The 15333-nt window shown below is 47.0% G+C and overlaps 1 protein-coding gene across 1 annotated transcript; it reads right to left on the bottom strand.

Annotated features, from left to right (window-relative positions):
• Positions 1 to 1160: 1160 nt before the first annotated feature.
• Positions 1161 to 11557, bottom strand: LOC112993261 (dual specificity protein phosphatase 13B-like). Its single transcript, XM_026116700.2, has 4 exons — positions 11207 to 11557; positions 5283 to 5488; positions 3905 to 4125; positions 1161 to 2258 (listed from the first exon to the last, which is right to left on the bottom strand). The coding sequence occupies exons 2-4, from the start codon at positions 5438 to 5440 to the stop codon at positions 2032 to 2034; spliced, it is 606 nt and encodes a 201-aa protein (XP_025972485.2). The 5' UTR covers positions 5441 to 5488; positions 11207 to 11557; the 3' UTR covers positions 1161 to 2031.
• Between the last annotated feature and the right edge of the window lie 3776 nt (positions 11558 to 15333).

Below are 15333 nucleotides of genomic sequence, written 5' to 3'. Positions count from 1 at the left end.
CAGATTTTTCTAGTGGCAGCAAGCAGCACCTTAAAAACACGGTGAGTTTTATTTATGATTATTTTATCAGGTGCTGAGGCAAGGAGCATGGCCCACACTGCTGGCGGCTCGATGCATCAAGCAGCCCCGCAGCAACCCCCATGCTGCGCCCACTCCAGACAGCACATCCTACCCCGTGGCCCACGTCTTCGACAGCGCGGTGCATGCAGCTGCCAAAATGCATGGCTGGACTCAGTCCTGCTGCTGCCGAAGGCAAGGAGAGTTTTTCTACAGATGTGAAGTGTAAGAAAATGTGGTTCTTGTGTTGGGGTTGGGGGCATCTCCACAGCCTAATCCGCCTCTATGTTTTTTCACTTGTTCTACAGATCTAAGCAAATTTGTTGAGTTAAACGTTATTGAGGTGTGCGTATACGTTAGCATTTTGATTGCGTCTGAAGTGTGCTTTTGGGGTGAGCTGCCTGATCGCTGCTACTTGCTGTGCATTGGGTCGCCTCATAGAGCAACCCTAGAGGTCACAAACAGGTTTTCCTATGTAGGAAAACAGAGCAAAGATGTGCTCCAGGGCTGCTCACAGATGTTCGGCCCAAAGGATTAGTTAGTCCAAAGTAAAACCCCTTGAAATGCCACGGTGTGAGGGTCAGGTCCTCGGTGCTGACTGCTCTCCTCTGTGCCCTCGCTCCCATTGCGCGGCACACCCTGCGGATGTGGCCGTGGCCCAGGAGGGTTATAGAGGGTGCTGAGCTGTCTGTGCCGAAGGCAGAAGTCTGCCTTGCAGACAGCGCTGGGAGCGGCCAGGCGTGTTGTTGCTTGCTGCTCCTCTCTTCTTGCACATCCAGCTCGCCATGGCAGGGAGCAGTCACGCCTTTGCATCCCTGCGTCTGGCACCAGGATCGCAAACCACTGCCATCCCTAAGCTGGCTTTGTGCTGGGAATACTTGTCCGCTGGGAACAGAGAGCCAGATGTGCTCTGCATAGTTTCCAGGCAGCACTGATCCGTTGGCTGATAGTAGCTATTGAGTGCTCCTGTGGTGGCCCGGAGACACGGAGATGAAAGTCTCACAGCTGTCAGCACTTCCCTTGCTATTCCTGCATCCCTTCAATTTCCACTTGAGTCTCCTCACAAAAGCAAACGCTGCAAAACATGATGTTGCGACACCAATGACCTTTATTTTTGAGAAAAAAAATCACAAGTTTTGTAACGTCGAACTGTCAGGCGGATTTGGGAGCCCTTGAATTTTGTTGTCAAATGCTTTCCTGCACCCGCTCCCACTGCCTGTACGTGTTTGGAGCCTCAGCTGAGAACCCACCTTCCTCTTCACAAGTGTTTTCCTCTGTGTCTCCCAGATGATTTTTACTGGGATAGAGGAGTAATAATTGAGTCTCCTCTCAAACAGAGGTATTTTTGTGGAGGGGAAAAAAAACAAATAAATAACTATCGTATGATGAATAGTCAAAGGGAAAATACTGTAATTAGAACAGGAACCATTTCTTAAAGAGTGGTTTGTGTTGTTTCCCAGCTGTTCTACCTCTAAACAACCTCTTGCCCCCAACTCAGGGGCTCCTCCAATTGTAAAAGCAAGACCTAACCAGTGCCAGATTCAGGTCTCAAAATACAAAATGTTTTAGATATGGAAAGCAAAGGGGGGCCCTGATTCATAAGAGAACTTCTAAGCATTATTGTAGCATAAATAATATGACATCTTTCACCCCAAATAGCCTAACACTTCATAAACTGATATGAGCTTCATTTGTTGCTGAAACACAGCTATTTCTGAAGTGGAACCTGATATCTTTTTTACCAGTAGAGAGCAATGTTTTAAGGTGGAGAGTGAAGGATACAATACACAACTAATTATAAATATAATTAATATTGGCTTTGTAAAACAGAAAGATCAAGTAAAATGTACTTTTAGTAGTAACGTAGTCTAGCATATCTTAAACTTACATCCTTAGTTTGCAAATGTAATTCATTTAAGAGAGATACAGGAAACTCATAAAAGATTTTGTCCTCTCTCTTTTAGCAACACACTCTTATGATGCCTTGCTAGCAGATTTTCTGGTTCCTTTCCTCTCTTCATTTAATTTAATGTCCAAGTCTCGGAGCTGGCTGAGGAACCCTGAATTTGGGCAGATGTCTCTGTGAGAACTCACTGTTTTCAGAGCATCCACGAGTGTCATATTTTCATGGATCATTAAAAAGGCAAGCACTAAAGATGCAGAGCGGCTTACTCCCATGGCACAATGAACGAACACTTTACCTGCAAAAAGAAGAGAGAGAGTAAGGTGAGTTGGCTTTCTACACTGAGTGGGATGCAGGGAGGACCCAAACTGCTAGAACCGAGTTGGCAAAATAACTATGATAATTAGTGGATACTCAGTTTTTCATAGACAGTTATCATAAGATCATGCCATAGATCTCAAGCAAGGGGGTATTCATACTGACTTCATGCATCCAACTTGGGCTTCTGAAAAATAGTTAGCAACGAGAAGAAAACTACTAACGCATGTTATCTTGAGGATACGGTAGCTATATAAAGAAGGTCTGAAGTTACATGCAGGAAATTATGAATGTGCTCCCTCTGACTAAGGCTATTCAATGATGAGGATTTTCTCCGTGTAAAGTTTGAAGAGTGCTACGGAGATTTGCTTGGTTGGTTTGAAGTAGGAGAGTATACATTCAAACACTGATATATTTTTCAAAAAACTGTTGGTGAAATTTCATATGAAGTTGAAAAGCCTCTTGCTTTCATCATCCATCTAAAGGCTGGAAAGCTCCCAGGATGCTTTTTGGGTTGAAAAAGCAGTGCAGTGGAGCATATGCTGGCCATTACACCATGGGAGAGGTCTAGTCCAGTTAGGAGCTCTCAGCATAACACAGAGCGGGGCAGAAGAACTTCAGAGTGGTTACTCTGCTCCCAAATCAAAGAATTTAAATTCTTGCCCAAACTATATGAGTTCTTAGGTATTTGATTTCAGATTAAAATAGTTGAAAATTTCTGTGGAAGCAGAAGCTTTCTGTGACTAAACTTGTTAACGCCATTTTCTGTGAAAAACAGTTTTGGCAGAAAAATTTTGGCCTGTCCTGACTGTGATTATCGACAAGTCCCATAAACTCTGTAGGACAGTCTGCCCGTAAAAATGGGCTCATAATTTACTGTATCTCAGCAGCCCAGTGAGAACTATAACTAGGGTTTTAATAAAGCACTCCAGTGAAAGCCGCAAGCTCTCACAGCCAGTCAGAGTCAGAGCAAACTCTGGAACAAATGGAAATTATGATAACTAGGCCATCATCCAAACTCTACTGACAAAAATTCAGCAGGCTGTGGGTCAGACTCGTCATTTTTGACTTAGTTCATTAACTTGTGCTGCTTCTGTGGCTTAATGGGCTGTCTGAATAAAGCTCCAATTCTGGGAAGCACTTAAGCATGTAAAGCATTTAAGCCAGTAAAGCTCAAGTGCCTCTGCCCCCAGTCGAAGCCATCAGGAGCTGGAGCAGAGCTGCCACGTGGTCCCCGGGGCAGGTCTCTGGGCTGGAGCCCCTGCCAACGTGAGGGGCACAAGTGAGCGGGCAGGGGGACATACGGATTTTGGCAGGAAGCAATTCCTGCAGGGCAGACATGTCCAGGAGAGCGCCATGTTTCTCCCCTTCCCTCTCCCTCTGTCCCTAGAGTTGGCTTTTGCTGGGTTTGGGGCAGCCCCCCATCCCCACCTCCCAGCGACTTGGCTTGGCCGATGCTGCCTCCCCTGCGGTGCCCTTCTCCGTTCTCCCTGCTGCGGTTCTGCATGTGCTTTATCAACTGTTATGCTGAACTTGAGCTTTACTGTCTGCCTGGTTAACACAAGGAGAAGCCATTTGGCTCATGTTGAAACTTCCTCCCAAAACTTCTCTTTGCCTCCCTCTTACCTCCTGAAGTGTTCAAGGCTTTGCCTATGAAATTGGCAGCATCATAGAAGAAGATGCTTAAATCAAAGGAAGGATCATCAAATGCTTCTATTCCGTAGTACTCTATTTGTAGATCATTGTAATATTTGGCTCCTGTATTGATGCTATATGGCCCATCCGCTGCATTAAGGATATGAGTAATGTTGAGGCTTTGAAGAGTAGTTTTATTCCTAGCGGCCCACCTGAAAGACATGAAGGGTTAATCAGGAACACTGCCAACACTCTGCCTTAAAATAGCATAGTTCATAGTTAATGCCTGCTCCCGCTAGGGATGGATGCAGGAATTGCAGCTTCATTACAAAGTAGCAGATTTTAAAATGCCCATAGCACTTTGCAAATGATGAACATGATATGGTGTTGTGGAGAGCAGCATGAGCATAGACTTGCCTGTGAGATACTGTTAGGCAGTTGCCTCCCCACAGTTAATGCCTGAGAACATGGCTGACTGTACAGAGCGGTCAAGATTTTCTTTTAAGTATTTGTTTAACAAGTCCTACAGCTAATCTCTCTCTCGCAGTGTGCATGGGTTGCAGGGATGAGAACCCACACAGATGCAGCACTTCCAGACTGCTTCTCACTATTTTTCCTTGGGGTCATTCGTGGTTCTGACATGCTCAGCAGCCAAGTTCTTCCCCTTCTAGCCCTAACCTGGGACTCGAATTATTCCACAAAACTGTGATCCTTAAGTGACGTATTCATAAGGAGGAGAAGCTGGGAAAAAAGAGCTGTTGTTCTGCCCAGCTGATGAGCTACATAATCTGCAGTAATCCATACAAAAGGAGAAGGAAATAAATAGAAGCAGTCACAAGTGTAAGGCATGTGCATGAAAATCCCTATTTGATATTTTCAGTTTTACAGTCTTACTTTGAAGGAGAGTTGGATCTGGATTGGCGAAATCCCTGCTGTATAATTCGAGTCCTCCTCAAACCGGCCCTTGATCCTGCTAGTCCCATCTAAACACGAGGGCTATGGTGTCCTTGCCTGCTGCCTTCAAGCGCAGTTCAGGGGGCAGATGATGCTTCTCAGTGCACAGCGCCAATCTCAATTGCCACCAGTTTCAGGTGGGTCCTTTAAGCACTTTTGTCTCATATAGAGATAATTCTTACCCTACTAAAATCCACTGTGGTTCATGGAAACCCAGCTCAGATAGACTATGAGTAAGTTACACTTTTGTACGTCACGTTTTTGCTGACGTCCAAACTCCTTGTGTTACTAGTTTTGGAAACGAGTGTTGCAGAAACTTTCCTATAGACCCAACAGCTGCTCTTCCCTGCACTGCACCCCTCTGTCCACCTCCCTGGGACCAGTAACAGCTCAATAATACACCATATGTTCTTACGCATCTCCCAGGTAAATATTTGGCCAGACTTGGTCCACGTGATTATCAGACCCTCCTCTGAACCAGAAGAGCCGCTGGAGGTCTGCTAGCGCTGGCGTCTCGTAGGAAGCTCGGCCCCCTGCACTGCTCGGCTCAGGGCGGTCCCTGGTGTGAAGCATTCTGGCTCTTCCCTTGCACGTGCTCAGGTTATATCAGAGACAGCTTTTCTGAAATGAATTAAGAGGAAATTTTCATACAGAAATAATATTCCCTAGAAAGTAGTCCTGTTCATTACCCTCCAAATAGCATTACATTTTTATAACTAGTGTGCGCAGTAGGGCCTGCAGGTGTTGGTAAAAGCGTTCAGAGAGCAGGATTGACTCTGTGCTGTGACTCTACAGGCATGTAATTCATCCCCCGAGAAAGCAGCAGCACAAGACGGTGTGATTTCATTTCTTGCCAAGTAACACCGTTGAAAAAGAAAGTCCTGTGCCACCTGAATGTGGCAGTGACTGAGCTTCATAGATGCAGTTGTTATTTCTATCACTGTAGTGCTGATGAGTGTAATGCAGGAAAGCTCTAGCACTTTATGTCGGAGAGTAACTGAAGTGTTTGTGCACACTTTGCTTCCTGTTAGTTAAAACTGCAAGTTTTTGAAATAATGAATCGTTGGACTTACTTGTACTCACAAGGCTTTTGGGGCCGAGATGGAAATTTTGCTAAGCGTATATAACATATAGTGTGTGTGTGTGTATACATATATAAAATGTATGTATGTAAATTTTCTTTCAATTATACAAATATATTTATACGTGTGTACACATGTATACATACATGTATAATTATGAATGAATTTTTACAGGCGTATGTACATATATGTGTACGTAAACAAAAACAGAGAGCAGTTGAACCATGTTTTTCTGTATCTCAGGCAAATACCACCGATCACTCAGCTATACTGGTATGCCTATGTCTATCTCAGTCTCTCCTCTGGGATCTGTTCCACTTTGTACAAGTAATGCGATAGCTATTTGCCTCTAGAGAGAGGCCAGCTCTCCCATCTGTAGTGCAGGGTACTTAGGTACCTGGGATGGGAGAAGAAGGAGGAGCTGAATTTTGGGAAATTTTAGAGCTGGAAGTTCAGGCTGTGTTGGCTGGTTGAGAATCCTGTCCGAGATTGTTTTGGTCCCTCACAGATGGTGCAGTTCAGTGCGTGTGTCCCTTTTGCAATGTTGTTTGCTGTTACTAACGCAAAAGTCTTGCGTGTTTACTCCTTATTCAGTGGGTTTCTAATGGATCTGAATGGCCTGTAAAAGAATAACCTGCTCTTTTTTAGACCCAGAAAGCTCAGGCCAGCCTGAAGCAAAACTCTATTAAGAGCAAGAGTTCAGATATCCAGCTAGTCCCTCCTCTTAGACTTTAGCAGCATTTCTCATGCCAATAAGATCTCATTATCCTGAATTGCTGTTCTCACCTCCAGAGGAAACAGATGGGTTTTGTTTGGTTGGTTTGCTGGTTTTAGAGCCGTGGTGAATGTGGGATACGCGCTAGAAGGCTTCCCAAAGTGGAGTGGCCTGCATTGACTCTGCAAAAGGTTATGTGACCTCAGCTCTCATTCTAATGCCTGAATGCCTAAATCTAGCGTTTTGGTATTCACTTAGCAGTGCTGGAAAACAAGCCCAGAAGGGACTGTGAGAAGTCACCCAGTCTGTCCCCTGCCCCACAACAACATCAGCAACACAGATATTGCTCCTAAAGCAGCAGCAGCAACAACTTTGTCTAAACATCCAGGCACATTTTAAACAGTGTAGGCTGATTTGGGGCAGAAAGCAGAAAGTAAGGGAGGATGTCTTGTTGCTTATGGAAAAAAGAAGTACAGATGAGGCAAGGCCTATTACTGAATATATCCCATACATTTCTGTGACCTCAGCCCAAATTTGCTTCCCCTGCTCCCCTCTCCCTCCTCCTCACCACAAATGTTAAGAGCAGTTATAGCTTTTTGTACATTCCAATAAAAAGGAAGTATCCCTGGGGTAACTACTTAATAAGCAAAATATGAAAAGCACAATAAAAATGATGGGAGAGAGGGAAAAAAGCTTACTTTTAATGATGAAGAAAAAGGAACTGCATATGAATAACTCAGGGAAGCAGAGAAGGAATCCTACGAATTTTTCAAGGCCTGTAACACCAAGAGCAATGGTAAAGGAGTATATTGTGCAATCGTAGCACAGATCAACATGAAGAATAGCACAGAAAAGGATATTAAGCATTGCCCAGCAAGTTTTACTGCCTTGCAAAAGCCATGCACTGTGCTCAAAAGCTATTGCCAGCATCTTTATGATGACCTGTTTGTACTTTCACTGATACAGAACATTAAGTTGAAGCAGTAAAAGGAAATCAAGAAAAAGATAATACAGGTTCTACTCCAGGAGGTTCATAAGACCACAGGCTAATCTTGAAGCAGTGTGGATGACTCTCAATTGCTGCAGATGTTTAAAAGCTGAAGTTGTGGAGATAAGCAGATGGGTGCTAAACTTTCAGCTGCTCTAGGCCCATCATTTTAAAGTTCTGTTGCAGTCTGTGAGCTTGTTACAATAATAATCTGTGCTAGAGGGGGAAAGAGATTTCCTTGCCAGGTCTCTTCTTCAAGGCCTGACTTTGAGGAGGCTCTCGCAGCCTCGAGGAACTGAGTTGTTTTGTGCCGGTGAAAGTGAGCAGGCGACTGCAGCCTTCGCAGCCAGCGAGGTGCTCTGCAACAGAGCTCCCTTTCATACCGCAATTCTCTTGCCCCAAAGTGTGTCAACATCATTTGCTTCACATGACTAATGCCAGACAAGTGAGCTCCTCATCTCGACAAGGAGCATAACTCCTCCAACCTCAGCGCTCTGTTCTGTGCCGCGCTGGCCTTGCAATTGAATTACTCTGCAGGGCCTTCAGGGTAAGCTTGGAAATAACTATAGCAGATGATTGGACTAATGAGGAAAGTAATATGAATTCTTTAATTGAAGGCCAGGGACTTTGCTGAAGGTTTTCCCTCACCCTTCTTCTTTAAGATACTGCAAAGTTAGCAAAAGTGCTGCCACTGATTACATTTCTCAAAGCTTGCCCCTTTGGGTGGCTCACAGAAGCTGCTCTGGCTGGAAACAGTCAGCAAGTGTAGCATGGTAGGATGCCCTGTAATCAGAAAGGAAATTCCGTCTTGCAAGGTCACTAACAGTTTCTGCGGAGATCTAGCCCATGCAAGTTAGGGAGGATTACTCTTCTTAAACTGTAGTCTGTGAGTACTTAAAGACCATCTCATTCGATTCTTTCTTCCTCTCTCCTTCTTTTTTCTTTTTTTTTTTTAGAAGACTGTCTACCTGCAGGAGGCATTTGAGACTGGGAAGGGACTGCAAGTGCAATCCAGATGGATTAACCTGCTTGCTTCGTGGGGAGACTACAAGGTGGCGAGTGCCTGTGAGCCTTTCCGTTGCTCAGCGTTGGTTCCCAAATGCCCAGCTACCGCGGGCGGTAGCTGAGGGAGGGGTCAGCTGGGTGCTGTTCCCACGGGACTTGGTCAGTCTGGGACCTTGTCTGCAGTAACAGCCTTGCTGAGATATTTGCACGCCTTTGATATTATCCTGCCACTTGAGTCTGCACAGCCTGCAAGGATTTTCTTTTTTTCTGCCCTGGAAACAATTGCCGTTTTCTACTGAAGATTTTTTCTGGCAAAGACAAGACAAAAGCCCACAGCCCACACTGATTTGAATTGTCTAAAGCATTTTACAGATTTGTGTTGCATTGGCAGATTCCAGTTAAAGAAAACGCTTCTCAAAAAGAAAGTAAACACTCCCATATTGTGGGTTTGAAATAGTTCATTTTGGCATTTCCAAAAAACTGACCGCTTCCATTTTTTTCTTGTCAAAATTACTTTTCTTTTGGAATTTTACTTTAATATTGCATAAAACCTTTTAAAATATGAAAACAAGATGAAATAGTTTGTTCCTGGTTGAGAAAAACATGTTTTGTTTAACTAAAAAGGAACACAAACGAACCGAGCAGCCACTTACTCACATAGCCCTAGTTTTCGTTTCTGCAGCATGGGGAAGGCCGCTTGCCGTTTTGCCATGGGTTGTAACCATGTCTCCTAGAGGCAGCACTCAACTGCAGAGCCATTAAACAACCATCAGAAGCCCCAAGAGGAGGCGGTGGCAGAGCATTCGTAGGGCCCAAAGTAATGCCGTAACCACCAGATCGTCTTTCGCCTACCGCTTTTCCTAGCTGGCACAGATCCACTTGTGGTTATCAAGATAGCCCAGGTGGGGACAGGTGTCTTGCAAGATCTTGAATTAAACTGTTCATAGCCTCAGTCACAGCAGGGCACTGATTTGGGCTGGACCTGTCATTACTACAAGAACACAAACACTAAATAACAATAATATGATATAGAGAGCTCCTGCAGCCAAATATCCTAAAATCCCTGAAACAAAACCTGAAGAACTAAATGGTTTAGAATACTAAAGCATGAGATCAGAATATAATTCAGCTGAAAAACAAACAAAAAAACCTGTTGATGTGTTTGAAATTATTTTCTGCCCCATTTTTCCTTCTCTTTTTTTTTTTTCTGAGTAAGCATCTGCAGTCATCTTTTACACTGCTTTCCATTTTCTCTTAGGTAGTGCTCAACACTATGGCTCTTTGTCCTCCTGATGGAAAAATCCAGATGGAAAGAAGTGTGGTTCACAGGGAAATGATCATGTAAGTGGAATTAATCTGTCAGATTCTGTAATGTGAAACCCGATCTTTTTTCTGTTGTTAAGAAGACCCAATCTGTGTCTCTACATTTTGGCCAGAATCCGATGCTCAGAGAGCCTGGGAGTCTCTGGAGGTGGAGCTGAAAGCCTTGTGTGCAGAAACAGGCACATTTAAAAGCAATAGCAAAGTTAAAACAGCCAGATGGGAACCTAGCAGGCAACTGAGAGGGGAACTCTCTGTTTTCCTTGCAAGCCTACAGGGGCTTGTTTGCAGGAATTAGACTCTCTCACCAGCAGTTCGTTGCAGCGCTAATACCGAGCGGTATTGGAAATGAGATGCAGGTTATGGCTGATGGTTTAAATGAGGCACCGATGGGAATTTTGAAATGAGATCCTGCACTCGTCTCAGTGTAGACCGTGCACATGGCAGAGCAATATTGCTTTCTTGGCTGACTGAATCATATATTATGGCCTTTTATTTTGCCCACGCTCAAACAGCAGGGAACAACAGAAGTTCCTTGCTCCTGCTCGCTGCTCTAACCCGGTTCTGCCTCACCAAAGGCAGTGCCCCGGGGTAATGGGCGGCAGGATCAGTCCCTCCGCCTCAGCGCGGGTATCGGGCAGCGCAGCGCTGCATTAGGGCCGTTCCCGTTATTCTGGAGTGAAGAGAAAAGCAGAACGCACAAGTAAAGCTCTGTTTGGTTCTTTTTTTGAGAGAATTTACTCCCTGGGCAAGACGCCAGGTGGAGGGCTCTGGAAAGCACAGCCCCCCTCCCACCGCGCGTGGGGCGAGAGCGGGGAGCAGCCCTTGGCTCGGCTCCCAGGGGCACCCGGGCACCACGGGCAGCATCGGTGCTCGGCCTGGCCTCCCCGAGCAGGGCTCCGCGCTCCCGGGAGCGTCGCTCCGGGCTGCGACCCACCTCTGCTGCATCTGGCAAGGGCAAGGGGATTTATTGCTCCCCGGCTTTTGGCAGACCCTGGATGAGGCCTGCAGCTGGCTCAGCCGTGATGCGCTCCCGGGGGGTGCAGGGAGGCCCCGGCAGGGCCCCCCTCGCCGGCTCTCGCACCCCGCAGCCGGACCCGGGGAGGTGCTCTGAAGGCCAGGGGGTGGAAACGTGGGGAGCCCGCCCTGCCGGCGGCGACAGGCCGGAGCCGTAGCGGGACGGTACCTTTGCAGTCTGCAGCTTTCAAAGGAGAAAAAAGACGCGTTACCTTAGCAGTTGGCATCTCCGAGCTACGGGATGCGCCATCCCCAGCGAGGCGGCGCTGCCCTCCGCAGGCTCCTGCCATCGCTCCCGGCCCGGCCGAGGGGTTGCCCAGGCCCCGGTGAGGCTTGCTCCGCTCGCTGTCTTCGGGGCACCCCTGTCCCAGCCGGGACCACCGCTAGCACTGAAAAGCCCAAACTACGGTCTCTCTTGACACATCTCTACATGCTTGCTTCTCTCCGAATTAAATAGCTGCAGTTTTCAGTCCTGCCGCCAGCAGTCAGAGCTGTGCCGTATGCTACAATCGGGCGAGCGCGAACCGCCGTGCAGCGGGCTGCTCCTCACGGCAGGGACTTGGCTCTGCTCTTGCCTGACGCCCGCGAGGGAGTGCGGAGGCCGTGGCTGGTGATGTGCTGGGGCAGAGAGCGGCCCTGGGCACCCCGTGACCCCGAGGGCAGCGGCGCTCCTGCGAGAGCAAGAAAGCCAAAGTGACCTCGGTATCGACTGTCGCAGCCGGGGCTGTGCTGAGATTTCCTCAGCGTTGCGGGCTGTTGATGGGGATAAGTTATGGGCAGGTCTGACACAAACGCTGTCAAAGAGACCAGACTGTGAGAGGGAAAAAAATGCCTTGTAAGCATCAGGAAAGACAAACAAGCATGTTAATATATTGCTATTAAAAACAGCTCCAAAGCGCTTGCCCTTCTGCAGGCAGTATGGATTTGTGTGACTGTGGATTAAAGGGCTTTTTTTTCTTCTCCTTGATTTACTCCTCAACTGATTTTTGTCTGACTGTGGCTGTCAATATAACATTGACAACGCTGTCAAGCTTGCAGGCTCTCAGAATATTTGAAGGCACAAGTAAAAGCGTTTTGATATTCCTCAGTCATTTGGCAGCGGTATCTCTGAGTTGTCTCTCCCTGCACCTTTAGTGTAGGCAGTAAAGTGCTCTCGTTTCCTTGCTTGAAAGGGTACGTATGAGGACGGGCCCTTTTTTTAAAGTTGACACAAACTCCTTGCGGTGGGACCAAGACTGAAAAGACTTCAAAACTCTACAGTGGAAGATTAATTTTGGCACATAAGCTTTTCAGACATCTCACAGACCTTTCTGGGGGCAGTCAGCTTTGCTGGAGGAGAGTCAGTGCTTTTTCTTTAACTTTTTAATTGCTGGCTTTAAAGTCATGATTTGTTTTTCGATTCAGTTATTTCTTAAATGGGCTGATAGTTTGTCACGAAGGAGCTGGTCACAGATGAGATGCACAAGAACAGCTAAGGGGAGGCCTTAGAGCTAGAGCTGTGGGTTGAGAAAGGAAGGAGTAAAAGTGAGGGCTGGTGTTCCTGTTTCTGCTCTCTGGTATCGGGGTGGCGGGTAAACCGGTGAGCTGCCAGGCGGAGGGTAGAGTGGGACATGCAGCCCCTCTCGGTGCCGCCGCGTAGCGGGGGCCAGGGGACGCCTTGCCGGCCCGCAGGAAGCCTCGGCCCAGGGTCGCCAGGGAGCGTGTAGGCTGGAATTCTGTGAGCAGCTTTTCTTACTGGCTCAAAAGCTTGGTTTTATTTTAAGGAAAAGGATTGTCATTTTTTCATTTTGGATTTTCCCCCTATTTTATTTAGCATGAGCAACTCTTTTTTTAGCAAAAAATATATGGGAAAAGCTATGGAGAGCTACAGGAGAGTGGGGGGTCGGTCGTTTACAATGAATGTCTGTGTGTTCACAGGAAAAGGAAAAAATCGGGAACAGTAACTTTTTATGGTTTTGGTAATGATTCATGTTAAAAGTCTTGAAAAACTTTGTTTTGAAAAAAATTAATCTTTTGTCCATTTTAGACAAAATATTCAAAATGGCTTATTTTAGAATTAAACAAATCATGTTTTGGCATGATTTGTGGTGCTTATATTGAGAGATCAGACAGAAACACCTTCCTACCTGCTGTAATCAAAGGAAAATCTTTACATGCCTGTCAAAGATCTCCCATTGGTTTTCATAGGGGAAAAAAGGTGTGGGGTTTTTTTAATGAGCTATGAAGACCTGAGACCAAATTTGGCAAAAGGACTTCTCTTCAAAGTATTTATGTTACACTCTAGGCAGTCCTGGTATAAAATGTAGAGTAGAACTATTAAGTCTCACATGTTTTGCAGCTCTCCTTTGCTGTCAGACACATTCAAGAAACATAAGGTCTATAAAAGACATTTTGCTCTGGGATAACCACTGAAACACTTCTACTAGACCAGCTGGCAGAGCTGGAGGAATTAGACAAACTTTCAAACATGCAAGAAGGGCTATATATTTTTTTCCATTTATGCCAACTGATCTAATTACATACTGCCTTTAATGACAACCCTTGCCTTAGAACAGCACAGCAACACTGCTGGTACTGAAACACTGTGATTTTTCATTCTGCCAGAAGATGGCAGAAGAAAGTAATCCTGAATGATTTAAAAAAGAAGATACTGACAGTATGATCATGATTTTAAACAGAAGTATTACTGATATACAAGAAACTGCATTGGTTGGATGGGAGAAAAATGTGATATGTAGTGGATTAATTAAATCGGTATTGACCTGGGGAGAATACATCAAATCATCTGTGCTGTATCTGTTCCTGTGCAGGCTTCTGTATAAGAGAAGGCTGTGACTGTGCTGGGCGGCCTTGAGAGAGGATTTGGAGGGTCCCTGAGCCCTGGGCCCCTCGGGAGCAGGTGAGCGGTGCCACCTCCTCTACGGCTCCAGGCAGCTGTGCCGGGTTACGCGGTGGCACCGGTGACCTGCAGGCTGGCCGTTCCCCTCAACAGTGTCCGGGCGGCCGGTCAGTCGCTGGAGGCTGTCCGAGTGCCAGTGTTGGAGAAAACTGCCCTGGGAGTTTTATCAGAACTGGAGACAGCAGCAAAATGGAACGGCTGTTCATGGCCTCTCCCCAGACACTTCACGTCAAATGCCTTTCTTAAAAAAAATAGGCCTTTTCTCCGAGGACGGAAACTGGTTTGGAAGGTGCAATCAGACCTGTTCGGCGCTCTGAGTTAACCGAAGGCTTTACTGTCCCTCCTCTCCACCCAGAACGATGCGTGCCTGCATCCTTTAACAAATAAAACTGAGGAGAACTTGTCTGCTTATAGCCTCCTTAGCAGAAATGGGACAGCCATGGGCTGCACCAGAAGGGTAAACGGTAGGTCAAGCTTCTTGATGCCACAGCCCTTAACTCTGGATGAATGAAATGGGAACGTGCCGGACCACGTGCCAAGAGCCAGCACCCCAGAAGCACATCGGGATGCCCGGCATGCGTGTGCCCTCCATCACGCAGCCCCGTCACGCACTGCTGCATGGCAGGAGGTGGTACGCCGAAGCTCAGAGAAGCGCTGAGGAAGGAAATTTCTACAGGGAAGAAGTAAAGGGAGATGCCGTGTGAGAAAGGAGGCAGAACAAGGCGGTGGGCTCAGCAAGGCGGTGTGCGATCCTGCTCCGGGGGCCGCGTGCAGCAGGGGCTGCGTGACAGCCAAAACCTTGACCAAAAGATCTTCAAGTCACCACTGACCTGGAACATTTTGAGATAGGGACAATCAATCTGAAATGACTTTAGTGAGCCTGCTTTTGAGATTTTGCTGGGATTTTCTGAAAAATCATGCCTTACCAAGGTGCCAGCACGAACAGCCGAGATCATTAGAAATCAGTGGGAATTAACAGGTCCTTATTCATGAATAAGAGTTATTACCAAGCCGTACCACCACTCAGAGCTGCCCAGAAGGTCTCTGCAGCATGTAGCAGGGTGCCGGGCACCCTGCCCGACCGGGGGACCGGTGCTGGGGAGAGGCGCTGCCTGCGAGCACGCCTCACGGGGCTCCTGCCCGGCGGGCGGCCGCGTGGGTGGCGTGTTCGGCGCGCTCTCCGGCAGGTCTCCCTGTGCCACCGCGCAGCCCAGCGCGGCTCCCCGTGCCCGCCGCCCCCGGGGGGCAGTGGGAAACCTCGGGGGGGGGGGCCTGCAGCTGCCTTGCTCTTAGTTTAGGTCGGAAACAGGCATAAAGCAAACTTCTTAGCAGCATTTGCAGCTTGTCTGGCTAGGGAAGAAAAAAAAAAAGCCGTAAAAGACATGCTTAAAACCCAGTAGCCATGGGCCTACCCCGAAACCTCGCCATTCAGGGCCTCAG

Source organism: Dromaius novaehollandiae, chromosome 6 (genome assembly GCF_036370855.1).
Source record: "Dromaius novaehollandiae isolate bDroNov1 chromosome 6, bDroNov1.hap1, whole genome shotgun sequence".
In the NCBI taxonomy this organism is placed as follows: Eukaryota; Metazoa; Chordata; class Aves; order Casuariiformes; family Dromaiidae; genus Dromaius; species Dromaius novaehollandiae.
Note: the sequence above shows the minus strand (reverse complement) of the source record. Positions and strands in the feature narration are given on the sequence as shown.